The sequence below is a fragment of the Triturus cristatus genome, chromosome 2_2 (assembly GCF_964204655.1).
Source record: "Triturus cristatus chromosome 2_2, aTriCri1.1, whole genome shotgun sequence".
NCBI classification, from domain to species: domain Eukaryota; kingdom Metazoa; phylum Chordata; class Amphibia; order Caudata; family Salamandridae; genus Triturus; species Triturus cristatus.
Genome location: NC_140582.1, coordinates 41621216 through 41648995, shown reverse-complemented (window position 1 = coordinate 41648995; position 27780 = coordinate 41621216). Strand labels below are relative to the sequence as shown.

Sequence of the window (27780 nt, the reverse complement as noted above, 5' to 3'; positions counted from 1 at the left end):
GAGAATAGATATGACATGAGGGTCCACTAGGGGACAAGGAGGGAATGAGGAAAATAAAATATCATGAGGCCTATGTGTCCCCGTGTGTTCCCCCACACTCATGTGCACATACATGTCACCTATGTATTTCCCCTCCCTGGCCTGTCTATCATGATGCTTATGCTATAACGTGGCCTGCCATAATCCAGTCTCCCATGAGAGAAACGACAAATCTGCTCTGAGGCCTACACGTTTTACATCATGTTTTCCCGCATTTCCATTATTGTGGCCCAGCCAGAGCCGAAAAGAGGCTTCAGGCCTCAGAACGCTCTGAAAGCTGTAGCTGCGTATCCTTGGCCTTGCACACTTGGGCCTCAGCCAAAGGGGCCCTGTCCGAGACAGTATTGAGCACGGTTATCTGCTTACTCCTACCGAAACCACATTCCTGCCTGGAGAAGGAGGGATAAACATGACCCATCTGCAAAGGAGAAAGCCTAGCCTTTCTGTCTCTTTTTGTGTGATTACAAAGCTCACGTCAGTGAAAAGCCCATAGCCCCCATGTGAGACTTCAGCAGTAAACGAAGAAATAAATGCCACATTGGCCCTTGGTGATGGGCAACCTATGTCACGTATCAGTCCCTGCTCCAGACTTTAGATACCAGATAATACAAGATGTGCTGGTCGCCCTGACACTGAAGGCCTCACTTCTAGACTCCAGACTCCCCGGTTGCATAGCAACCCTTTCACACGTCAGTTACACGTCATGCTCGAGTTGAGCACAAGTAAGGCAAAGTTCCAGTAAAGTTCCAGCTGATCACGCAACCCCCTCTAGGCATCCACCCACCTATGACACTTACCTATTATCATCGAGTGGACGCCCACCTTCACGCCTACTTACACACCCACATGCTCTTATCTCATCCTCTCTTGCTCCGCCTGAAGCACTCTTGCTTACGTATATTATTACAAACATATATATACTGTACTCTGTGAATAAAGTTTGAGAATACCTTTTTGAGAATCCTGGTCCTGATCCCTTGTGGTGATGGAACTATTCTCCCTATAACTCGAGTTATTTGAATAAAGCCCTTTTGAACCTGATACCACGGACTCAGCCTCTTGCTTCATGCATGATCATATTGATATATAGAAATTCAGAACGCGTAATAATTTATTTACGACAGGGTTTGCCGCTACTTTTCTAAAAATCATATATAAAGTTTTAGATTCATTTAGCACTAAGCCTCGCCCATCGCAAAATGTATTAATATCATTTAAAAGCTGCTGCAATCCCTGCTGCGATTTTGAAATTAAAAGATTGTCATCAGCAAAGAAAAGGGTGGGCATCTCTTGTTGCCAATTTTTGGGGCATCACACCCATCTCTATCTAAAACATTTACAACATCAATAATAAAAAGAATAAAAAGTGAGTGGGCTAAAACACAGCCCTGTCTTACTCCACACTGGACTGGGAACGGATCTGTAATTTCGTTATTCCGGCCCCATCTCACTGGTGGTGTGTTAGATTCGATGAATGTAATCTAATTAAATTTCTAAAATATTGCTTGGTATGCCCTGCTCCTTTAGAACCCTCCAAAGACTTGCACACAGGACAAAGTCAAAGGCACACCGCAAATCAACGAAGGCCACATAAAGCTTACCTCCCTTGACCTGCACTTCTGCCCAGTAAATACACAATAGGTAAAATGTTTGATCCATAGCACTTGTTTTCGCTCGAAAGCTTGCTTGATGGTCAGTCAGGGTACTGGACTCAAGGATCCAGTCCTGTATACAACCCAATATTTGCTTACAGAAGATCTTCTGCACGGAGTTGATTAAACTAATGGGCCTATAGCTGGCTGGCCTCGTTCTGTCCCCCTTTTTGTATATAGGAACGACCTCTGCGTTCTTCCATGATGGAGAATCAGGGGAACCATTGAGGATTGAATTGGTCAGGAGGTTTATATAAAGACCCCATAGTCTTATATCCTCCTTATAGAGATCATTTGGGATCCTGTCGGGTCCGTGGGCTCGGGTCGAGATACATGAGTGAATTCCAACCTGCGTTTCTGCAATAGAGAAATAAAGACCTCCACCTTCATTTCCAAACCCCAGGCCTACACTCTGGAATGTCTCCTCAACTAAAGCACTCCTGACTCATAGAGAAAGCCAAAATATGCTACCCAATCTTCTGGCTGAACTGTATGTTCTAGGGCTCTCTCTTCTCCTTTTAGCCAGTATGCTGCTATGCTCCAGAAGCTCTTAGAACCTTTGGCTAACAATGCTTTTCAAAGAGATGACCACAGTGAGCCTTCCCACTCCTTCTTTGCAGATTCAATTGCCCTCTTATATTTGGCTCTACCGGCCACTATCTCAATGTATACTTTTTGATTAACTGCCTTTAAACAAGCCTTCTTATGAAGCCTACAGTCCTTACTATACCAGACACCCTGCTGGGCTGACCTCCAGTGTGTACTAATGCTTTCCGTCTTTTGAGGATTTGGGGATTTTCCAAGTAATTCCTTTAATTCATTAAATAGGGTTTCATGTCTAGGGCCCATTATCTCCACAACATTATCAACGGTAATACTGGCTATTTCCTCCAGTAGCAGATGGACCTTGCCCTTAACCATATCTAAGACCCCTGGATGGCTCTACACCCAGTCCCATTTAATTGTCTTCCAGTTGTTGGAGACTGTCAAGTTGCCATGGTCTGGACAGCCGTTTTTAACAGGCTTTGCAATACCCTGCTTAATTATAGGAAGTGGTAGGGCATTATGGTCACTATTGACCCTTTTAACCACTGCCATATCTTTTACTGAATGCCACAGATTGAGGGATACCGGACAATAATCTATCCTACTTTCATAACCTAGCCTATTGAAAGTAGGACCCCCATTTGGATTGGAGGATGTCCTTCCATTTGAGGCTCTCAAATCATGTTGCATTGTGAGAGCCATTAGACTGGCACCTCTCCTGGACCATCTTACTATTGGGAGATTGAGCAGTGGAATATGCCACTCTCTATCCCACTCATCAATCAAGTCTACAGGAATTGGCACAAGGGGTTCAAATGTACAGTTAAAATCACCCGCCAATAGTACAGGCGAATTGTCTGCACAATGTGACAGGGCAAAATCTAGGATGCACAATGTATTGCTTTCCTCTTGGGTCCACAGCACTCTATTGTAGACATTAAATATCCTCATTTTTGGACCACTACACAAAGCAAACTCTATTGCTAGAATATCTTCAGTGTCAACCTGTAAGAGTTTGACTTTTACCCCTGGGTCAATTTTCATCCATACTGCTAATCCCCCAAAGGGTCTACCCAGGTCTTTTCTTTTTGCATTTATGGCATAGGTGGAAAAACCATTTCTGTGGGGTATTGCAAGCTCCAGGTTTCTTGAAGGAGGATTACATCAAAGGAGTCTACAAAGGAGCACCAGTCAGGATCCCCTAGTAGCTTGCAAATGCAGGCCACATTCCATACGAGTGAGTTGACTGCTCTCCCCCCTCTACACCTTATATATCTCCCAAGAGTAAAGGAGCCACAGCCCCACTACCCACCAAAGGAACAATCTTAATTTTGGCTTCTGGATCAGAACCCAGGTCAACAGGAGGAGGGATTGTAATTAAAGGTGGACTAATAGGTGGCATTACCAGGGGGGTTAAAGATCCTTTCCTATTTACAGGTGTCATCTGCACCTCAGGCAACGGTCAACTGTACCCTCTCCAACCACCCATGTTTGATTGCAGCAGCCCTGTTGTTGCTGACCCAAAAGTTGGAAATGGCAATCTAGTGCAACTATCAGCATTTTATGCCAATAAAGATCTCAGAGGGGCACCGGCTGGTGGTCTATATCTGATGGAAATACAGGAAATTTCTGGCTGAATTATGCGTGAGTCAATTGACAATAGAGCAGTAATATTGCCAACGTCATGAAAGCTAACCTCAATCATGTGTCATGGTGACATCTGCATAGGGATTCTTCTAACCCATTTTTATATCATCCCTAATGATTGAGTAGCAGTGACGAGTGGAACGGAACCAATATATGACCTTATTCTTGAGTGAGTCCTGATCTTCATGACTCCTAAAGGCAAGTTTAGGAACGTCCGTAAGATAAATCACTGCACAATTTTCCGGTACCCTTGGTCTCACATAAACACCATCCCATACAACCCCCCTGTCTAGTATCATCCCATTATCTTGAATATGGGTGTTGCCTTCATCCAAACAACCTCTGCCTGTATGGGGCCAGGGGGATTCCTCAGGGTTTGGTTAATAATAACTTGTAAACTATATTCCTGAGTAATGTGTAGTGTTGGCTCAGTGTGCCCTGGTTGCTTGGGGTCTCGGGGATTTCTTACATTGGCCTGGCTACATACTTCAGGCCCAGAGGCTCCCCTATGCAGTTGTGGTGGCATTTGTGGTGGCATGCTTTCTGGAGCCAGTAACGTCCCATCATTGGCCCTCCCCGGCAAGCCAGCAACCTTGACTCTAAGTGAAATTACCTCACTCCTCAAGTTTTCAATGAGTTCTTTTAGTGAATGAATTTCACTAACAGTGATTTTACATGCCGCTACGGAGTCATCACCAATTAACCCCACCTCTGTATCCTCAATTTCAAGGACCTCAAATCTATTTTGACATTCGATGTTAGCATTCGGTATTGTACTGTGCATTTTCTTTTCATCATTTCCAGGTTGGCTTACTGCTGCACTCAGTTCCACTCCAAGGGGCCCAGTGTCTAAGGTCTTACTACGCCTTTTGTTATGTTTTTTAATCATTATTGGGATATGCTTGGCCGATTTTTCAGCAGGGGTTGGTGCTGGAGAAGTGGAAGTGGTAGTCATAGAGCCAAGAACATCTGTACTACTAGCGGGACTACCACATGGAGACTGGGAATTTAGGCAAGCAGAGTCAGCTATGTCCTGGCATTCAATTAGGATAGACTCAATCCTATCAAATGTCTCATGACAGGACGAGCTAGAAAACCTCTTATTTTGCAATTGTGTGCCCTGTGCCTTTCTTTTTCCCATTTCACAATCTAAACTCCACAACTTTTCAAAGGGCTAACAGGTCTATGGACAGGGTGTTTTTAGCCAAAGGCAGGCCCCTCACCCCACTCCACCAAAATGCTGGAAGTAGCAAAGTCAAAGTCAAGAGTCACAAGACAAGAGACAAGAGAAAGTCTGGGACAACGATGGCTAAAGTATAGAGATATTATCCGAGTGGTAGCCAGATGATCATAAAATGCAACACAAAGTCATAAATATCTCAAATCAATGGTGCCAATAACTTATAGTTCAACAGTGTTGTCCGTGACAGCCAAGAGGGGGGCCCGGCCACGCCTCTTCCTGCCGCTGATGGGCACAGACGAGCCTGTCCTTGGCCCGCGCGCGTCCCGGGCAGCAGGAGACCAGCGCTAGTTATAAATGCCTCCAGGCACTTGTGGTGTTGTGTTAGCGCCTCCTGGCACAGTAGGTTGTGGGGGCTGGAGTCCCCTGACAGGTGGCAGCAGCAGTAGTAAAGGTATGCGGGCTCCCGCACAGTGGGAGACCCGTGCTAGTTTTAAACGCTTCTGGGTGCTTGTGGTCTCGTGTTGGCGTCACCTGGCACAGTAGGTTGTGGGGGCTGGTGTCCCCTCACAGGCGGCGGCAGCAGTAGTAAAAGGTATGCGGGCTCCCCCAGCTACTAATTTTGCACATTATGGTGCTAAAGCATGCAGTCTTGCGCCTGTGAATCTCAGGAGAGTGTCATTTAGGCCTACATGGAGTTCAGCTAGTGGGCGGAGATTTTGAGGCCACAGCCGTTTGCGTTGTGATGGGAACCCAGAGTTCATCTTCGTGTTCCAGATTAGGCATGAACCGCACCATGCGGTTCTCAAGGACATTCTCTCCTTTTAAATCTCGCGCAAATGGCACCATGCAGTCCATATGGGTATGGCCATCTTGTTTTTCTGCTTTCTGAATGGTGCTGGCCCTAAAATGTAATCTCTCTTTTATCTGTGTAATCCTCCCCCTTTAAAACAAATCCACCCCTCATTTTTATTTTTTATATTAGTATGTATCTTTGTATTTGTGTATTTTACTCTTTGGGAATTTATTTTTGTGTTTTTATTTACTTTTTGTTTATTTCCCCTCACTTCCTTATCTTTCTTCCTGTCTTTCCTTTTTTTCCCTTCTGAACCTACCTAGCACCATGGTAGAGGCAGGGAGGCTACGTTGCCCCAGTGTGCAGCCCCAAGCAATCTTTGGTAAGGAGGAGGTGGCAGCACTGTTTTTTTGTGTGCAGCGCCACGTCCCCTCTATCCACTAGCAGGCAATCAGGCCTGGTAGTGGATACCTCCTGCAGGAGCATCGGCCAACCTTGGGGAGAATGTGCCGGTGTGTGCGGCATACCAATCACGTTCGGCACACCAACCAGCAGCTGACTCTCCTCTGGGCCGACATCTTGGACCGGGAACAGGACCTGCTCAACCTGTCTGCGCTACCTAATAGTACTCATCATTGGCACTTGTTGATTAATTAAGAAGCCATTGCAGACTGTTTTCCTGTCATTATAGTGGATCAGTGAGTAGCGTGTCCTCTCTATGACTTTGTTTATGTTGCTCGTACAGTTCTAAGTTATTTATTTTGCAGTGATGTGTAGTATGAATCTGTGCATTGCAAAGCTGCGAGACTGAGTCCGTCCATGTGTAATGCATTAGATCCAAATGTAGTTTTTGTTAAGGAAATTTGGAATTGGGATTTCAGGATTAGCATGGGCAACCCAACAATAGTAGGGGTGGGTGGAATTTGCGAAATTCACTTTTGCACATTATCGCAAAAATGTTAAAAATCTCCGCAAACACGCGGAAATATCGCGAAGATGCGGAAGTATTTTCCCGCCCGTTCGCGGTATTTTCTGCGTGGTCGTGGCTCGCCAACTTACCCATGCGGTTGCTCACGGACGCGGCCATCTTGTTTTCACTTGTCTCGCGGTGCATGATCGCGAGAAGAAAGACGTGATCGCGCGACAAATGATTTTACTGCGGGCGCGAACTGTCGCGAGACAGCGCAAATGGCTACCAACAATCCAACATCTCGTGGAGAACGCGACCAAATCGGGAAAACTTGTCGGCGAACGCGGGGATTCAGGTAAGGCAATCGCGCGCACGCGAGAATGTATTATTTTACAGCGCGAGCAACCAAATATTTCCGGTAAAATGCGGATTGTGGAAATTTTGACATTTTCGCGCTCTCCGCGGAACGCGAAAATGTCAAATTATCGCAATTTCCGCAAGCGGAACGGAATTTTAGCCCAGGCCTAAACAATAGTCAATAGACTCGAGTTGAAACTAGCAGTACTGTAGGCGATCCATTTTAGAGAAGTACAATTTGATTGCATTTGTCATAAAACAAACTGTGGTGATTATTATTAACTAAATCACAAATTGTTTTTTAATCTTTTTAATTTCTTACACCCGCACCCAAGGGCAGGAAGAGGGATGTTGTCGAGGGTCCGGAAGAATCTTGTCTAAGCCGGTTCCGACCACCAGCAGTGCTGCTGAGGACTCTGCTGACCCCAGTACGTCCTATTTTTTATTATTATTATTTCCCTAATGTTGGGTTTTATGATTGTTGCAGACTTCTTAGGGTAGAATCTTGGGGTATTTGAATGTTGGTGCTGTCTATTGTGAAGATTCATATTGCAGACCCAAGTAAGCTAGTATTATAAATAAAATTCACCATGTAGGTTTGTTGAGAAGGCTTTCTTTTTCCTGCTCATGCTCTAACACAATTGAGTTCATGAGAGTGGCCATGGTCATCATGGACCACTCCCCCCCAATGTAGTGTGCTGCTATCGTGTTCATTTATAGCTACAGTATGCCAGCAGTTTCTCATGACAGTGCAGCAGGGTTGGGAAAAAGTATGAGGTCCCACTCCCATTGCATTTGCCAACCAACACCATATGTATTTAATTGACCATTTTCCACCCCTGGCTTGTCTAACTAAGTGAACCAGTTTCTAATGACAGTGCAGCAGGGCTGGGAAAAGGTATGAGGTCCCACTCCCATTGCATTTGCCAACCAGTACCATATGTATTTAATTGAATATTTTCCCCCCTGGCTTGTCTAACTAAGTGAACCAATCAAATGCCTGGAGCGATATTTAGAAAATAATGCAGTGCTAACTGAACTGTAGTGCTGTATTCCAGTTGTATTTGGGGTGTCGTATCTGGCACCTAAAATATGTATACTGTTTTATTCTAGCTACACAGAACACCAGTGATATAGGATGTAGTTCTGCTGCGGGAGGAGCTGGGTAGGTTGCAATAGGTGAAGCAGCAAGAGGGACGGGCACTGGTAAGTCACATAATTTCTTGCAATTATTATACACACTAGCTAGCACTAGGGCTTTGTCATCAACATATGACCGTGAAGTGATCCCCCCCAGCTTTACCTGCTGTAGCGGTGGTTGAGTCATTATGGCCTCTTCTATCTGTAACTCAGCAAAAGCTCATATAAATAACGTTGACGGCTTGAGGGAAATATGAAAGAACGGTAAGTTAAAAATGGCATATGAGTGAAAGTCTTGCTGGGTGGGTAAAGGGATGGATGGGCGAAGGGATGCTTTGTAGAAAGAGTGGCTATTGAATGGATGGATAATGGATTAGAACTTTTGGTGAAAACCTGGATGAGTGAAAGTAAACCTTAATCATGGTGGCTAAGGGTGAATTAGAATGGAAGGATGAAAAAATATTTTGATTGTTTGGATTAATAAGCAAGGCAGCTCTTCTGATGAGGAGCATGTTGCTCACCTACTTCGCTTACTGGGTTTATGAATGGTTATCAAAGCTATGATTCAAAGTGGGGAGTATTTTTTATTTTTTGTTCTACTCCCTTTACTCAATGTATTTGTTAAGTGAGCCAAATGTATCCAACCCTTCATTCATCCCCCCTTTCCCACCCATGGCATTGTTGCCACCTATGACCAAAGTGCAGTATGGGTCAATTCGTGACTGCAGTGTTGGCTGTGAAATGTGTATCTTCTTCGGTTAATGCAGCATTACAATGTTTGTAATACAATGCAAACCAAACACACAAAGGGCCATATATATGTAGCTCAGTCAGTCAGTCAAAAAACTTTATTCGATATATAAAATATCATAAAAGTATAAAACATATAAAAACAGTAAATAAGATGAATAAAAACAGGAAAGAATTATGACAATGTCTGTAGCAGCATAATTCATAAGCCCGAGGGGAAAGGTGGTCAGCAATCTATACAGTGTAAAGAAAAAGACAAATATAGCAGCGGTAAGCCAGTTCAATAAGTGCTAGGGGCTAGGCTGGATCAAGTGACATTTAAACATTAGCACAAAGGCTGGCACTTCTTAAGAAGCCTCTGTCTAATCCTCCATGCCCCCCCCCAAGAACTTGGCAGTCCCGCAGATGACACTAGGGACTGTTGTCTCATAGGTAAGGATGCGCAGGGCCTCCTTGGCTGACCTACAGCACAGATTAAGACAGATGGGTTTAAGCCATCTAGATCGTACCTGGCTGTATGCCCGGCAAGCAAACAGAAAATGGGCAGTTGATTCCGTAGGAGAGGCACAACCCGGGCAGCCCTTTGCAGCACCCTGCTTGCAACTCCACCCTGACTGGAATTTGTGTAATGGAAGAGTGCCGTATCTAAGCTTGAGGTATAATGACCTATCGCTAGGAGACTCAATCAGGTCCAAGAAGGCCTCTAATCTAGGTGTGGGTTTAGTGTCTAGAAATTTCTCGCTGAGAATACCTTTCTGGGACCTCAGGGTAGCAGCGTTAATCCAGGCCCAATAGATTTTTTTTACAATGGCTTTGAAAGGGGGGCTCTGGCTCTCCCAAAATTCGCTCAAGCCCAATGCCACCACCAATTTGTATAGGTTAGATACCCAGGGAATCTTGAAGCGAGCACCAAGTAGGAGAATGTCGTTCAGGGCAGATGCGTACTGGCCCAAGTCTGGAGACTTGGGCCACTAGCTCACATTTTGCTATTCCCTAATTGTGAATAACAAGGATTCGCAATTAAGAAATAGCTAAATGAAATGTATGAAGGTGTATAGTACACCTTTTGTGATTTCTAAGGGGTCGCAAATTACCTACCTCATGAATAATAATGAGGTAGGTTGCAATTTGTGACCCCCTAGGAATCGCAAAAATCACAGGGATGGTGGCCTGCTGAGATCAGCAGACCACCGGGATTGCTTTTTAATAAAGCAATCTTTTTTTCTGTAAAGCAGCCTGTTTTCCTTAAAGGAAAACGAGATGCATTACAAAATGAAAAATGAAAAGTTTTCTTTTCATTTTTTAAGAGCAGGCAGAGGTCTGTGGGACCACTGCCTGCTCTTAAAAATAGTTTTACATACATTCACAAAAGAGAAGGGGTCCCTTGGGGACCCTTTCCCATTTGCGAATGGTTTACCACCTACTTGAAGTAGGTGGTAAAATGTGAATGTTTTGTGACCGCAATTGCGTTCACAAAACATTCATACATACCAATGCCATTCGGTATTAGGAAGGGACGCCCTAAACACGCCCCTTCCTAATACCAAATCTCAAACCCATTTAGCAATTCTGCAAAATTAGGTTTGCTGCATTGGAAAAGCAATTTTTACGTTCGCAAACAGGCAGATTCTGCAAATCTGCCCATTTGTGAACTCAAAAATGCTTGCTGCATCTGCCCCAAAGTGTGTTGTTTCCCTTCGCCCACTCAATCACTTCTTAGTACTTCACTCCTTTATATTTTCCTAAGTTCTTCTATCCCAGCCTAACAAATTGGAAAATCTATTCTTAGCATGTGCCACATTTCATTTTATAACCATGTGAAGTGATTCGAGAATATATTTCATGGTTTCCCATAACAGATTTATTTTTACACTTGTTCAGATTTTTCCCTTTCGACTTGTACAGTGACTGAATATGCCAAAGATGACTTATCAATGATCAGTGTAGGGGCCCCTCTATTCTATATAAAAAAAACTCTATCCTACACGTTTAATCCCTCTACCCCACCCTGCAGTAGAGTAGGTCAAGTTTCCTTTCCTTGCTTACTGACCAGCAAAATAATTTGTTGGAAATAATAAGTTGTTGTGGGTAAGGCCACTGAGTAAAGTAGGAGTAAGTGTATGATTTGATGTCAAGTTTGGCGTATGGGATATACAGTGATGAATTGCCAAAACGAATCCATATAGCCCATTTCTGTCCCTTTAGTGGAGTCCATCAGATTTAGTTTCCCCAACAATTACTTAGGGCAGGCAGGATAATATTAATATCCGCATTTCATATGTGAGGTGTGTGACATAGTATCTAATTTGTAGTTCATCTCCTCTTTGGAATCAGGGTAAAAAGAGAAATGGATTTGGAGAAGAGCAGGGCCATTGGAATTAAAAATAGATAATTGTCAACTACTGTTGCCCCAGCGGCAGACAGTAGCAAACTACCCAACGTGCTGGCTAGCAATGAGCATGGCTTCATTATTTTAGCACAACAGACAACTTGCACTCCATATTGTGCACAATGCAGTACTCATTAATGAGAGGAAATTTATTTTTCAACTCAAAGTATCTGATTATAGTTAATTGAAAAGCCTTTAGAAGAAAAAAGTTATAAAATCACAGTTTTTTTTAATCTAGTGTTATTCTGCCTGTTAATACTTTTCAGCCACATAGGCAGTGCTTTTTATGACATGTGTGGGTAAAATATAAAATTGGCCTTATGACTCTCCTACTCATAATCACATCAAATTCCCAATGGCACTAGGGGACCAGAAATGTACTGTTCCACCCAGTAATTTAAAATAATTGTTTGCACAGAGCATTAGTTACAATTTGTCTTTTTTAGTTTTCTCTTTCTCTCGTTCTTCATATATAGCTGTTCCTGCTGGTCATCTGGACCACCCAACAGGCAGGGAATAAGGTCCCATCAGCAGCAGCAGAGGCTGGAGCATTTCCAGCAAGAGTACCAGCAGCTGGTGGTCCTGGAAGAGGAGGAGGAAACAAATACCTCTCAGCCGGGCCACAGTGCAGCTGGTCCCCCTTAGCCTCCAACCGCCTTGCCATCCCATTGCCTCCACCACTGCCAGCTTCCATCAAGTGCTGCCACTCCCTTCCACACTGACAACACCACAAGGCAATTGCTACGCCGCATCCTGCAGCGGATGGACTCTATTGAGAGCCGGCTCACCACAATGGAGCATAGCCTGGACCAGCTCGGACTGACATCGATAATGCCCTCTTCTAGCACTTGATTTAATTTTTTTGTTTTGGTGGGAGGGACCTGTTTGGTGGGGCTGGGTGGAAAGGGTAGGAAGGGAGTTGGGAGTGACTTTCCTTGGACATTTTGATTTTTGGGGCTTGGAGCTTAGGTCTGTTTTGTTTGGGGATAGGGGAGGGCATTTTGTGTGGTGTTGTACTTTAGAATTTGGGACCGCGTAGGAGGCAGGGCCCTACCCCTGTCTATCCCGGTATTAGTGAACCGCGAATGGTTAATGCGGTATGTACAAGTGCTTTGTTTAAAGTTTTAGCTATGAATGCACTGTGTATACGCTATTATACATCACTATGTGGGTTCCATCTTAGAGCGGTGGCCATCTTATGGTTGCCCTCACATAGGCTACATAGTATGAAGCAAATACGGGCCTTTTAGAGCACATGTGCTCTCCTTTGACTCTTCTGTGACCTGGGCAGCTTGGCTCCGCTGCCCCAGGTCAGTCCGGTCTCACGAGTTCCCCGTCCTCTGGCCACCTGTGATTAGCATCAGGGCTTGACACACCATAAAGCCTTTACATTAAACACGAGCCTCCAGCTAATCTCTTTCTCACCTGACTGTTCCTGCTTTATGGCTTGTTTTCCAAACAGGAGATGCTCATGTTTATTGGGGCCTATCGATTTCTGATGTGGGATCTGAGCCTTGCTTGGTAAATAATTGCGGGCTGGCTTAACTGGAATGTGGGATGGTCATCATGACTCTGCCTTTTTGTTTCAAATGTATACATCCAAATGACCATGCCATAAAACTCGGAATGTATGCCTGAAGCAGGATATTTTGTATTTAAGGAGAAGCCCGTTTCTGTGATTTTTAGCAGTCTCCTAAGAACATACACGCTGTTGTACTTCTTGGATACCTGTAATTGGTCTGCAGCCAATAAACGGATCTCTGACTTCACCCAGAAGACTCTGTGTTTCTGTAGGTCTGAAACAGGAAGAACCCGAAGTCATAGGGTGTGTTCCCCTGCACCGCTGGGCTTAAAATTCCCAGTACTTCAGTTGGCACCCAACTCGGCGCGATTTCAGCGGTACCGGTCCAAGCCAGAGGTTCGTGAGGAGCCTCGTGTGGAAATTCTGGAGGAAGGCCTCCACTTCATCGACCCCTGCATGTCGACGTTGTCCGAAAGTCTTTTCTGCGAGGTTCTCCGCGTCCCGACGGCTACGAAGGACTGCTGCCCTGATTAATCGCCCTGTTTTGGACCCTTGACGATTTTGGTAGAGCGAAACAATCAAGAGAGTCTTCTGGTGATGCCATTGATCATCGATATTCAGTTAAGTATAAGTGGAGCGTCTCCCAATTTGTTTGGTATCCTTCGGGATAATTTTGGTTTATTTGGAGTTTGCAAACCCCAAAGCCAGATAATCGATAATCCTTTGAAGTTGGGAACTAGACTAGTGAGCGAAGATGCCTGGTGCTAGTGTATTTGGTAATTGGTTTTGTTTAAGTTGTAGAAGGGATTTCCAGTTAGAGGATTCATGTCCGGTTCCTCCAATTGGAACTCCAACTTATGAGCTTTATGTAAAACATGGCGTGGGCCCCATTGCATATAATGAAGTATGGATCCGATACACCAGAAAGGACGGTGTTTTAAAATGGCCCCAAAATGGTAGTTTCAATACAGATATCTTAGATAATTTGGAAGTAAAATTGTTTAAAAAGAAAGCCCGGCCGGCGATGTTTGATTCATTCCGCCTATGGCGAAAGGAAGCCGAACAGAAGGAAATTAAGCTAGCAAAGAGGAATAAGAGAGAAAGAGGTATGTCAGTGATGCAAGCAGCTGTGCAATTTAAAGATAATGAGGAGGAACAAATGAAGGAACAGTTACATAGACAGCGCAAACTAGGGATTGATAAATGTTACCCTGTTTTGTCACCCCTTGTGCAAGATGAGACAAAAGAGAAAGAGAAAGATTCCCTAATGTCCCATTTGTTAAGTTCGCCACCCCCATATGCGCAAAATGCCACAGCACCTCCACAGCTTGTAAATGCGCAGCCTCCAGTAAATATGCCGCAAGCCTTCCCACAGCCGCCAGCTCCTCCTCAGCTGGCTCCTATCCCTGCAGTGCAGCCCTCTCAAGGGCCGCCAGTTTTGCTATCTGTTACCCCCGCGATTCCTGCAACTTTGCCTAGCACGCCAGCGGCTTCCCCTGGCGCTCCTTCTTACACTACCCAGGTACCTGTATCTGAATCTGTTTTTCTTCCCTCTGTCTATCCCCCCGTTGTCGCCTCAACCTCTCCTTCAGCACGACAACGACTAGCTAATGTAGTTACTAGTCTAATGTCGCCTCTCTTTGGGTCATCTAGCGCGACTACTGCCTTACAGCGTAAGCAATTGCGCAGTCAGCTGCCTGGTCCTGACGAGAAAGAGGTGTTAGATCATCTGGTGCGTACGTGGATTGGTTTCCCTTTACTCTATAATGTGGAATCAGTTGTTACCGTTTTTCACCAATGGGATGCCCCAACACAGAGGTATGTCTCTGATAAAATGTGTGAATTCCTCTGTGAGGAATTGGAGGATAATGGTGCAAACCCAAACCCACAGGAATTGTGTCGAGTGCGATTTGATTTTGAAAAAGGTACAATTGTGGGTCCCAATGTAGATAAAGCAGTTGCGACTTTACTGTCCTTCAGAAATGGCGATTGTCAGCAATCATTGTTCGAACAGGAACTCCCTGTGGGGAAAAAGGTAAAACCGCGCCAATATCCGATGCGTGAGGTTCCTCCAGTGTGGAGACCTGCTGATTTAAATGCTAATCCAGCTGTCCCAGCTCATTTTCAGCGTGTTTGGGTGCATGTCCCATGGAAGAGATCTGAGGTGTTAGCACTTAAGCGGACATTGCCTGACCCCCGTAAAAACCCTACCGGTTATTATAAGGAGTTAGCACAAACTGCAGAATCATGTGTAATGAATCTGGCTGACATAGACATGTTGTTTGGGAATGTTGTTCCACAGCCTTTATGGGGATCCATTCGTAATGTAGATCACGCTGCAGAATTGGGTAACACATGGGCTAATATCATTGCTGCAGATGCTGGCCAAGTTGGTGGCGCGAAACCTGATCCTTTAGTAGCAGAACTCCCTGGTCGAATTATTACCTACATGAAAACTATAATGCCTGCGATGCGCGTAAATTGGGATAAACTATCCGCATGTAAGCAGAAGAAAGATGAGACAGTGTCTGATTTCTTCACAAGGTTTGAAGAAACGTTTATCGACCACAGTGGTCAAGACATGAGCACTGAAGGTGGCCAACGGTTATTTGTTGATAAATTTGTGCAGAATCTACTTCCCGAGTTGTGTAAAAAATTAAAAGACTCAGAAAGTTCCTGGGCTGTTTCATATTCAGCGCAAATACTGGCTACTGCACAGTATTATGAGAATAGAGACAAAGATGAGAAGGATAGAACAGATAAGAAAACGAAAGAACTAAAAACAAAGGTCCTCTTGCAGCAGGCTTATCCACCACGTGGAGGACAGAATAATTATAGGCAAACACAAGGTATCTATCAGCAGCCCCAACAATTTCAGAATAATCAGCAAATGAATGGGTATTATCGACCACGAATCCCTGTAGGTCCCAACCAATGTTCATATTGCAAAGAGGAAGGTCATTTTAAATATAGTTGCCCTAAATTAATGCAGCGTAACAGTAATGCGTATGGCACAAGAGGTAGAGGTGGTCAGCAAGCTCCTAGAGGCAGAGGGCGTGGAAATGCTCCCCAGAACGCGCGTACCCTTCCACCTCAAAATACCATAAATAGCTTTGATCAGCAAGCCAACGCGACTGGTAATACAGCTCAGTACTACAATAATGATTATTATGCAGAAGATGACAATGTAGAAGATAATGATTACTAGGACAGCCGTAGACAGAGAGAGGGAGTTGTTTCAGTGCCAGTGGATCAGAGCGGACCTTATGTTAAAGTAACTACAGCAAATGTAACGAAGCCCTTTCTGCTGGATACTGGTGCTGCAAAGAGTTCAATCATGCATTCAAAACTCCCTGGCGCGCCTTTGTCTGGCGAAATGAATGTTTCAGTAGGTTTTTCTGGCGCCCCAGTTAGGAATCCGATTTCTAGTCCTATGTCACTTTCTGTTGGACCTTGTGAGCTAAAAGCACCCCTCATCCTAACGACAGGATGTGGTGAAAATCTGCTAGGATTAGATTTGCTAAAAAGATTGCATGCAACGCTATATTGTTCTCCTTCAGGAGTACAACTTACATTAGGCAAGAAAGTGATTTCCCCGATGTATTTGTCTAAAAATGCAATGCCACCTGAATTGTCATCCCTTCCGGATGTCCTTTGGGCTACTGGTCCCAATGATGTGGGTCTTTTGGAAATACCGCCATATGTGGTCACTTTAAAAGCCAATGTCAGATTGCCACGTATTCCCCAGTACAAGATCTCCAATGAAGGTCAGAAAGCATTGTCAGTGATTTGATTAAAAAGGGTGTAATTGAAGAGACAAGAGGCAACGTTTGCAATAGTCTTGTTTTACCTGTCTTAAAACGTACGGACCCTTCACAGCCACCTGTTGACAGATTTGTGATTGATCTTAGAGAGGTTAATAAGATTGTTGTGCCACAGTTTCCAGTTGTCTCTGATATAACTGCCTTGTTAACTATGATTCCAGCCTCCGCTGCATGGTTCTCAGTGATCGATCTAAAGAATGCATTCTTTAGCATCCCAATTGCAGAGGAGAGCAGAGACATTTTTGGCTTTAGTTTAGGAGGTCGCAGCTTCCGCTTTAAACGCGCTCCCCAGGGCTACTGTGAAAGTCCATCAATATACAGTCAGGCTTTAAAAGCGCAGCTTGATGCACTTGTTTTACCGAGTGGCGCTATCCTTATTCAGTACGTCGACGATTTACTAATCGCCGCGGATACTGAAAAGATTTGCAAAAACGCTACCTTGTCATTGTTGCGTCATTTGTCTGCCTTTCATCACAAAGTGTCTCTCTCAAAGCTGCAATATTGTCGACCAGAAGTGACCTACTTAGGTCATCTCTTATCGAAGGAGGGAAGGAAACTGACCCCAGAACGAATTCAAGCCATTGCACAGTTGAGTGTGCCACGAACACAGAGAGAAGTGCGTGCTTTCTTGGGCATTACTTCATACTGTAGGCATTGGATTCCCAATATTTTTCCTTGTTGGCAAAACCTTTGTTAGCATTAACATGCAAAGACACACCGAATCCTATTCCATGGTCTGAAGAGTGTCAGAAAAGTTTTTTGGAATTGCGTAATGCATTGTGTTCAGCTCCTGTGTTGGGTACCCCTGACTACAGCAAGCCTTTTACATTGTATGTTCATGAGAAAGATGGTTGCGCATTATCAGTGTTAACACAACCTTTTGGCGATAGACCGCGTCCATGCGCGTATTTTTCGTCAACCTTGGACCCGGTAGCGAGGGCATTGCCAAGTTGTCTGAGAGCCACAGCCGCCGCAGCTATGTCTATTCGACAGTCTGCTGGCCTAGTAATGGATCATACATTGATTGTTATGGTTCCACATGCTGTGGACACATTGTTAAACAGGACCAAGACACAACACTTGACTAGTGCGCGATTATCTGGTTATGAGCTGTCACTGTTAGCAAATCATATACACATAAAGAGATGCAACACGTTGAATCCAGCTACACTATTACCAATTCCAGCAGGCCTAGATGAGATTGAGCAACATGATTGTCTGTTCAGAACAGAAGAAGAGACGAAAGGGAGAGTAGATCTTAAAGATACTCCCCTGACTGAGTGTGATGGTACTTTATGGGTGGATGGGTCGTGTTTTAAGCTTCCGAATGGTGATACGACTGCTGCATATGCTATCAAGACTTTGCACACGATTGTGGAAACTGCACGTGTGCCACAAAATTCGGCTCAAGCAGCAGAATTGATTGCCCTTACGAGAGCATGCGTGTTGTCTGAAGGAATGAAAGTGAACATATATACGGATAGCCAGTACGCCTTTGGCGTGGCTCATAGTTTTGGGCGATTGTGGAAGGAACGTGGGTTCCTGACTTCGCATGGAGCTAAGATTCAGAATGGCAAGTTGGTGAATGACCTCCTTGAGTCGCTGACCCTACCATCACAAGTTGCGATTATGAAATGCAGTGCGCACAAGAAAATCACTGATGATGTTGGTCGTGGTAATGCGTTTGCTGATGAAGTCGCGAAAGAAACAGCAAAAGATGTGAAGACTCGAATGTATGTTGCAGGCCCTGCCAGATGGGTTGGTGATGTTGGAATGTGTGAAAACACAATAGAGAGTGTAAAGTCCCTTCAAGCTGAAGCCACAGAGAAAGAGTTGAGCAAGTGGAGAGAAAGTATGGGTAAGTTGGATGAGAATGGTTGTTGGATTGATTTGTCAGAACATAGGCGATGGTTGTTACCTGATGCATATGTGCTTCCAGTGGTTACTATGGCACATGGAATGGCACATATCAGTACGAAAGGAATCTGTAAGTTGTTGGCTTCAGTATGGCAGAATGCTGGAATTCCTAAGTGTGCAGAGAATGTGGTCAAGAATTGTATGGTATGCTTGAAGTACAACCCTGGTAGGGGAACCCCAACTCCAGCTGGTCATTTTGCGCCTCCATCATATCCATTTGAAGTTTTGCAGCTAGATTTTATCCACATGGAAAGGTGCAACAACCTGAAATATGTATTGGTGGTTGTTTGCGCTTTCTCAAAATGGATAGAGGCCTATCCCCTAAAAGACAACACTGCTCTATCCACAGCCAAAGCCCTTGTGAAGGAATTTTTCCCTAGGTTTGGAATGCCAAGAATGGTGTGGAGTGATAATGGGAGTGAGTTTGTGGGTCAAGTGATGAAGAATGTGTGTGAGGGAGTAGGGATAAAACAGAAATTCCACGCTGCAAATCACCCCCAATCAGCTGGATTAGTAGAGCGCTACAATGGCGCTCTAAAACTCAAACTGGCCAAAATCCAGGTGAGCTCAGGTCTTAAATGGCCTGACGCTCTGCCTCTAGCACTCCTGTCCACCAGAATGACTGTGCATTCACGAGTGGGACTTAGTCCCTACGAGGTCGTTTTTGGCCGCCCGGCTAATGTATGGGGTGTGCCAAGACCGGCGAAATTCAGTGAAATCGAACATCCAGTACTGCTTGATTACTTGTATGAATTGACGGCTAAATTACGTGTTTTACACCAACAGGTGCATGATACTCTCCCCCAGGCCTCTGAGGCTCCAGGACACTCTATCGACCCTGGCACGTGGGTCTTGGTGAAAAATTTCCAGCGCAAGAGCAACGATGAGCCTCGTTGGATCGGCCCTCATCTCGTACTTCTGTCTACAAGATCAGCTGTTCGAGTAAAGGGGAAGAAGAACTGGATCCACGGCGCCCACGTGAAAAGGATCCCTTTGCCTCTGCCGTATGACCAGTGGGTCCAGGAGGGTATTGCAGACTCTGAAACAGACACTGTACCTCGTTTTGTGCCGTTCAGTGATGCACGCATAAAAGGCACAACTTCAGCACAGGAAAGTGACGATATTTTGCAAGAAGCTGTGCCACCGTCAATTCGATTGGACACCACAGAGCCTGAACTCTTGTTTCAAGATCAGACAGTACCTGGCCGTTTTCATTATAATCTAAGACCAAGGCCTATGGACAAATAAATATTCTTTTTCCTTACCCTTTTTATTTTTTGATACCAGAGCTCTCCCATCTGAAGGACTTTTCTTGATTTTTGTTTTTCGAACCACCATCCGGGTTCAACCGCAGGGTCGCGGTGCCAAGACTTTGGGGTACAGGCCGAAGACGTTAGGTCGACGGTTCTGGTTGGTCTAGGGCGTTCCCTGGACTGACAGGCGTACTCCTTAGCAGAAGATACTCACCCGCCGCGAGCGGCACGATTAGAGGATGGAGTTTTTTAAGATGGAGAGACTCGCTGAGGAAATGAACTTTAAAGCAAGAATGTGTAAAATAATGAAGAGCAAACGTTTTGTATTTTTATGCCTGTTTGTATTATGTAGTATGGTAGTGTTTACTGTAGGATTTGTATTCTTCTCCTCTCAAGAGCCCATTGCACCCACTGTACAGCCTATACCTCCTCCTACTATCTCCTCACATTCTTTTCACCCTCTGCCTGAACATGAACAAGCTAGACGATCAGAGTTTGTGAATAACTCGTATATTCAGCTCCTGCACCAGCACCAACTAGTCATGAATACAACCAATTGCTGGGTGTGTGGTTTAATGCCACATACCATTAATAAGGGTATTCCTTATCTAGTGCTGCCGTTTAGTTACAATGGATCGTCATGGGCATTCCAGACCATGTTTCTCTTTGCACTAGATGCCTACTCCCCGCGACAACCGCGTTGCATCAGACCTAGCACCAATAACAAAGCTTTAATGAAAGGAGTTGCCAATATGAGCAGAGATATCGACGCATACTCATCTATTCCCAAAGAAGAATTGAGAGCTTATGTACGGTGGAACGCGACGGGGTATAGTATTAGTCTGGGTGAAAGACAGTGAAAAATCTCATCCCCAATCTGGGTCGTACCCCACATAGGTCGGTTATGTTTACAAGGTAATGGTCAGAATCCTAGAGCTCAACTGGGAAGAAGTGACTGTACTGAAACGTACACTTTTCCGTCACAGTTTTCCCCTGCGTTTTTGGCTGCCAAGGGTACATATTTTATCTGCAAAGACCGAGCGTATACATGGTTGCCCCCTGATTTCTCGGGCACATGTTATATTGCAAATCTGCTACCGCCAACATTCACTGCTGCCTCCGACTATCACAAGACCAGAGTTGTGAGAGGCGTAATTAGTAAGGAGGATACTGCCGGTCAGGAAGCGGGAGATTTCTTTTTGGGTTTCCTGCCGTTTTGGGGACCTATGGTCAATAGTAGGAACCTGAGACAGCTGACTCGTGTGGTTGAATCCACTGTTAATGTTACGGCTGGTGCCCTTGGTAATTTGACAGCTGAGCTCCAAGCGGATCGCCTCATGACTTTGCAGAACTGCATGGTTCTAGACGTCATACTTGCAGACCGCGGTGGGGTATGTAAGGTTATCCAATCTAGTTGTTGCATTTTCATACCAGACAACGCTCCAACAGTTTATCAAGCCATCTCCAAACTACATAAAATATCTGAGTCCATACACGTGGATAAAGGAGATTGGTCACTGGTGGGGTGGTTCTGGGAACTGATATCTGCCTGGGGTTGGAAAGTTCTGATGGTCATTGGAATGATCTTAGCCATCCTTTTCCTGTTCTGTCTGTGCATACAGTGTGCTCCTGCGATATGTGGCCTCTGTGCTACATTATGTGTAAGGGAACCTGTATCGAGGGACGAGCTAAGTAATAGGATGATGCTACAGCAACATCTCCATGACTTCGTGAATATTGACCTAGACTCGGATTGAAATGAGTATAGTTATTGCCTATGTAAGGGCAAAAGGAGGGTCTGTCGTACTTTAGAATTTGGGACCGCGTAGGAGGCAGGGCCCTACCCCTGTCTATCCCGGTATTAGTGAACCGCGAATGGTTAATGCCGTATGTACAAGTGCTTTGTGTAACGTTTTAGCTATGAATGCACCGTGTTTACGCTATTATACATCACTACGTGGGTTCCATCTTAGAGCAGTGGCCATCTTATGGTTGCCCTCACATAGGCTACATAGCATGAAGCAAATACGGGCCTTTTAGAGCACATGTGCTCTCCTTTGACTTTTCTGTGACCTGGGCAGCTTGGCTCCGCTGCCCCAGGTCAGTCCAGTCTCACGAGTTCCCCGTCCTCTGGCCACCTGTGATTAGCATCAGGGCTTGACACACCATAAAGCCTTTACATTAAACACGAGCCTCCAGCTAATCTCTTTCTCACCTGACTGTTCCTGCTTTATGGCTTGTTTTCCAAACAGGAGATGCTCATGTTTATTGGGGCCTATCGATATCTGATGTGGGATCTGAGCCTTGCTGGGTAAATAATTGCAGGCTGGCTTAACTGGAATGTGGGATGGTCATCATGACTCTGCCTTTTCGTTTGAAATGTATACATCCAAATGACCATGCCATAAAACTAGGAATGTATGCCTGAAGCAGGATATTTTGTATTTAAGGAGAAGCCCGTTTCTGTGATTTTTAGCAGTCTCCTAAGAACATACACGCTGTTGTACTTCTTGGATACCTGTAATTGGTCTTCAGCCAATAAACAGATCTCTGACTTCACCCAGAAGACTCTGTGTTTCTGTAGGTCTGAAACAGGAAGAACCCGAAGTCATAGGGTGTGTTCCCCTGCACCGCTGGGCTTAAAATTCCCAGAACTTCAGTGGGTGGAGTGGGAGGGTTTATTTGTAAAAAAAAAAAGGGGGAAACTATTTTATTTCATCTAAATTTATGCCTGAAGTAGTTTGTTTTTATGCAGCTGTTTATATGTTTGTAAGAGACAGTGTAGCGCTTAGTTATAGAGTTAAAATTCTCTAACTATCTTGACCATTAGAGGGAATACTGCCATGATGACCTATATTGTAGGCCTGAGCGGTAAATTCAGTTCCGTTCGCGGAATTTGCGGAATTTGGGTAATTTCGCGTTCCGCGGAGAACGCGAAATTGCCCAAAAATCTGCATTCCGCGACTTCGCGAATTTTTTTTCTTGTTCGCGTTCTCAATATGCGTGTTCGCGAGATATTTCACCCCGAGCACGCAAACAGCGATCGCGAACAGGAAAAAAGTATCGCGAACAAGCAATTCCGCTTGTTCGCGGAATTTCTGCGTGTTCGCGGAGACTTTTTACCGTTTCGCGGAGATTTGCGTAACGCGATTACGCGAATTCCGACCAGCCCTACTATATTGTCTACAACAACCTATATAAACAATAGTAGCAGTTAGTTGACTAGTTCAGTTTCATCCATACTAGTTGTCTTACCTGAACAGGGAAGACATCACAACTTCACAAGCGAGGTCCCGCTTCCAGTTCCACCTAGGTGAGCTTCAACTGTAGGATTAATCTAAATTATTGATTATCCATCGTAGGCAACTAATTAGAAATAAAAAAGACTGAGTTAGTGGGTTAAAATTTATCAAAGCTTTACAAAGAATTGACACCTGAGTACTACATGATGACACAAATAGAATGTCTGGTAGTGCTAAAATACAAAAAAATAGCAATGTTAGTAAGTTTTGGCTAATGGGGAGCTAGTAGTATTATTTGCAAAATCCTCGAGTTTTAAAAAATAGACGGCGACTGATGTTTTTTATTCTATATCTAAAATATGGATCATATTTCAAGCCCGGTGGGTAAATGGGGCCAGTGTGGGCTATTGCTTGGAAGATCCTGCAGTAAGTTACTGTTGCTTTCACCACATCCGCCCCTCCAGATGTGTGATCCATTGATGGTGTAAATGAAGCCACACCTCAATAAATCATGCAGCTGGAGGAAGGGGGTTAGGGGTTTGATGAATGGATGGGAAGGGGGATTTGGGGAAAAGTGTGACAAAAACAAACACTACACAAGGATCATTCATGTGGGCAATGAGAAGCAGCACATCATTTGTTGTGGAAGGAAACAAAGGAATGAGTATAACAAAGTACAGATAAATGCATTACACACAGTCCTTTTGCCCCGAGACCCAACTTATAAGATATCTAAATTCTGCGTCTTCTAGATTGGGGAGTAACCCCCGCCACCCAGTTCTCCAAATATTATTATTGAAAGGAAAATGATACTGTATTGCAAATGTAGGTGGTGCATCTGCATTCTCCTTGGGAATGTCCACTCTTTGGTGCCTGTCTGGACTGGTTCGGTAGGTAAGCAGAAATGTTGTTTAGCTAAGCTTTTGCCTTTCATTCATGCAGGAGACTAGAAGGAGGCCTGTGGATTGTAAAAGAGAAACTGTATTTTAGAGACAAAGAGAAGGGCAGAAGGATGGTAAGCTTCATGAGGAATGTATCACGAAGACTAAGTTGCAGAGCAAATAAAAACAAGAGGGGGACTCAGAGTTTCACTTTTGCTACAAGTCCAACACACACGCACACAGCAGCAGAATTTCACAAGTGCACCTCTCTCTATTCTACATAGCTGAGTAATAGGTCTTAGACTCTTGGTTTACCTTTGAACTGAAGTTGAGAACACCTTGCTCATAGCTGTTGATGAGGTAGTCCCCAGCTCCCACCATGAGTTCTTCCATCCTCCTCTTGAGCTCTGACGTCTAGTAACTCTGTCACAGACCAGTCCTCATTTTGACCCAAGCAAGATAGACTTGTAGTGCACTGTTGTTAAAAAACAAGTAGAGAAATAGAATTGCAGTATTGTGCATAGGTTTTTATTTGTTTACCAAAGTGACTGTTCTGATCTCTGAAGAACCAAAAAAAAGGGGAGCAGGACCCTGCAATTAAATCTGGCTAAGTGTAAAAGTGCCAATCACCTCCAGGGAAAGAAATGATCACCCATCACTCAGGCCTCAAACATTGCAAATCAATCATCATCTCAAGAAATGTCAAATAATACAGTTCAACACCCCCCTCGCTGTCAGCCTCTATATCAATCATCACTCACAGTCACTCGATATTCTGAGTATTTATTGGTGCAATGGTTATCTGTCTCAATCCAAGCACGGTAGTAGGGACACTATCTCCTCTTTAATGCAAGTAATATATTGAATTTTCTCGGTCTTGTAAATCAAACGATTTTCTACGGCAGCCATCCTAGAGAATGAAAAAAAAGAAAGATCATGGGAGTGTACCATACAGGTTAGTTAATTTTCTCTAAGTAAATTTGTGAAGGCCAATCACGTCCAGAGAAAAATTAGCACCCAACACTCAGGCCCCAAACATTGCAAATCAATCATCTCAGGCAAGTTCTCACATTACTGTTCAACACCCTTCCTCACTACCTGCCACCACATGAATCATCTATCATCGTCATTACTCACACAATCAGTCACTTACCATTGCAATAGTTGTAGTTACCTCTTCCAATCCAAGCACAGGCAGTTTAGGTATTAGGTGTTCATTTTTGATGCAGGCAACACCTTGGAATTTGGTATTAGCAGGCAGTCATGTAGATAATAAACGTTCTTCTGGAGCAGACCTTCTAGTTGATGCAAAAAGGGATCGGCAATAGATATGCAAAGGGAACAGGCAATGTCTCCACTGTTGTGAAGGAATTGTGGAGGCTTCTTCAATGCAAACTGGTCCAGCAGCATAAATCTGACACAAAAATAATAATCTTCCACTAACTATTTTTTGTTTTTTTTGTTTTTGTGAAGATAGAACTAAGTTCAACGAGAAATCATTGAAAAATTCTATAGGGGCACTGAGATACTTAATTCGGGGTGTGGAGTTTGTCATAAAACTCAGGCGGTTCACCCAGACGTTGGTCAGCTAACACATTTGATTCAATTTTGGATCAATCACCCTCCTCCTCCTCCTGTGCTGCTGTTTCAGGAACAGTGCAATTGTGTGGTATACAATGTTGGTTCATTTTGATTATAGTCAATCTCTCTCCATGTTTTGACTTGAGAGACTGGTCCTTCTCACTGTAACAGCCACACCAGCTGCACTAAACATATGCTCAGCAGACACACTTGCGACAGGACACGCCAAATACTTTGCCAGCCTACTGAGCTCTGGTCATTGGCACATCTTCCCATACCAATATATCAATGGATATTAATTCACATAGACCTCATGTTGGATCATTCAGATACTCCTGGAACATCCTGTTGAAGGTCTTTGGTGCTGCCACTTGCTGAACCTGTTTTGCCATTACACCTGCACTGGACCTGAGCCCTGCCAATTGAACTCAATACAATGCAGAGGTTGGGTCCAGTCCTTATGTTGCTGTTGTTGCCGGTGTTCTGGTTCATAGTGTTGTTAGCTGCTGTGAGACAAGACTGACCTCTCTGAAAGTTGAAGGAGGCACCCCAGAACTACAGGGTGGAACTCAAAGTTCCAGACGTTCTACTTCCATGTCTCCAGCTTTCTCCACCTATTGTATTTTAAAACATCCCCCTTCAGAAAAAGGAATGAAAGTGGGCAGATTTTATTTTTATACTGTGGATCAGGTACTGTGGCACAGATGCACTCTATGGACACGATGATGTCATGTTGCAGCCATGTATTACAAGCGAAGGATTAAGGTCTCAACCAAGGCATATGCTTCTGTGTTTTCATTCACACCTGCGGGAGTGAACCTTTCAGACACCTTCTTTACCTGGTCCTGCAGGAGATGCAGGAATGGGATAGCTTGGCCCATAGTACTGTCCTCCTTGCTAACCTCCCGTGTATAAACCTCAAAAGGGAGTGCCATCTGTGTCAGGAATTTGATTAGGCCCCATTTGTCCGCATCTATGCTCATACATTTCCCAACTGCATCCCCTCCTCTTTGAATAACATAGTCATTGATCTGTTTGTACTGATCAAACAGACGTTTCAACATGTAAAAGGTCGAGTTCCAATGTGTTGGCACCTCCTGTATCAGGGCTTTAACTGGTGCTCTATTATTATGCTGAATAATCCGCAGCTGCTTTTGGGCTTTAAAATAATTTTTGAAATGAGTGCAGATTCCTCTGCAGGTGGTTAGTATGTTGCTGACTATCTCTTCTTTTTTGAGCAAGTCGTGCACCACCTGGTTGACGCAATGGGCCACACACACAGCCTTGAAATAGCCTCCATCTGACATAGCCTTGACTATGTTACTGCAATTGTTTGTGGCAAAAAATCCAATTCTAAGACCTCTGGGTTGCAGACATTCATTAAACTTGCTGTAACATTCCTCCAAGATGTTTACAGCAGTATGTGATTTCTCCATGGCGAACATGGCCACTGTTCCATGCCGCAAACGCTCTTAAAACTTTTTCAGGGCCAAGACCTGCAGATATCTTTTTCTTTATCCCCGTAAAAGAGATCCAATGTGCATTGATACAAATATGTAATCAGTAGCCTGCCAACTGGTCTACATGTCTGTCATCAGGTGGATGGTTTGAACAACACTTTGCTGCAAAGCTTGTCTAACCAACTACAGCACATCGCAATGCATTGCTGGAACAGCAACTCTAGAAAGAAAGGTATTTACTGGCACCTTCCATTTTGGGCAGATAGCTGCCACAATTTCTAAGAAACCCACTCTTTCCACACGAAAAAAGGGAGAAGGTCCAGCACTAACATTTTAGCCAGCTTCCCAATGTACAAACATGCAGTTGAGTGGTTCTTCACGTAGGGCCACTCTTGCCTAAACATGCCCATAATAGTAGCCTGGATTTTCTTCTTGTCTGGAGCCACTGACACAGGCGTCTTTCGAGAAGTAGTTTGTGGTGGTGGACTCAATGTCCATCTTTGTGGGGCAGTCACTGTATGCCATGGTGTCTCTATCTCTCACCAAGTTGTGTGCCATTGTGAAGTCGCAGAGGTGGGTACATCTGCAGGCACACTGCTGGGGACAGAGCTGCTCTGCATAAAGATGTCCCCCTCTTCTTCCTCCCCATTACCTTTCACTGTGATTGGAATTGTACTTATAGACAAAGTTTCCT

General features: G+C 44.4%; 1 protein-coding gene across 8 annotated transcripts in view; it reads left to right on the top strand.

Moving 5' to 3' along the window:
• The window catches only part of LOC146861800 (uncharacterized), a 1595865-nt gene that overhangs the window by 224662 nt on the left and 1343423 nt on the right, over positions 1-27780 (top strand). For 7 of the 8 annotated variants that reach the window (XR_014978338.1, XR_014978334.1, XR_014978336.1 and 4 more), the window contains exon 2: positions 7463-7555. The exons of the other annotated variant lie outside the window; for it this stretch is intronic. Coding sequence is in view for 1 of the 7 variants with exons in the window: in XM_085643197.1 (XP_085499323.1) it covers positions 7463-7555 (93 nt within the window). In the remaining 6 variants the exon portion in view is untranslated. The remainder of the gene's footprint in view (positions 1-7462; positions 7556-27780) is intronic. 8 annotated transcript variants of the gene reach the window in all.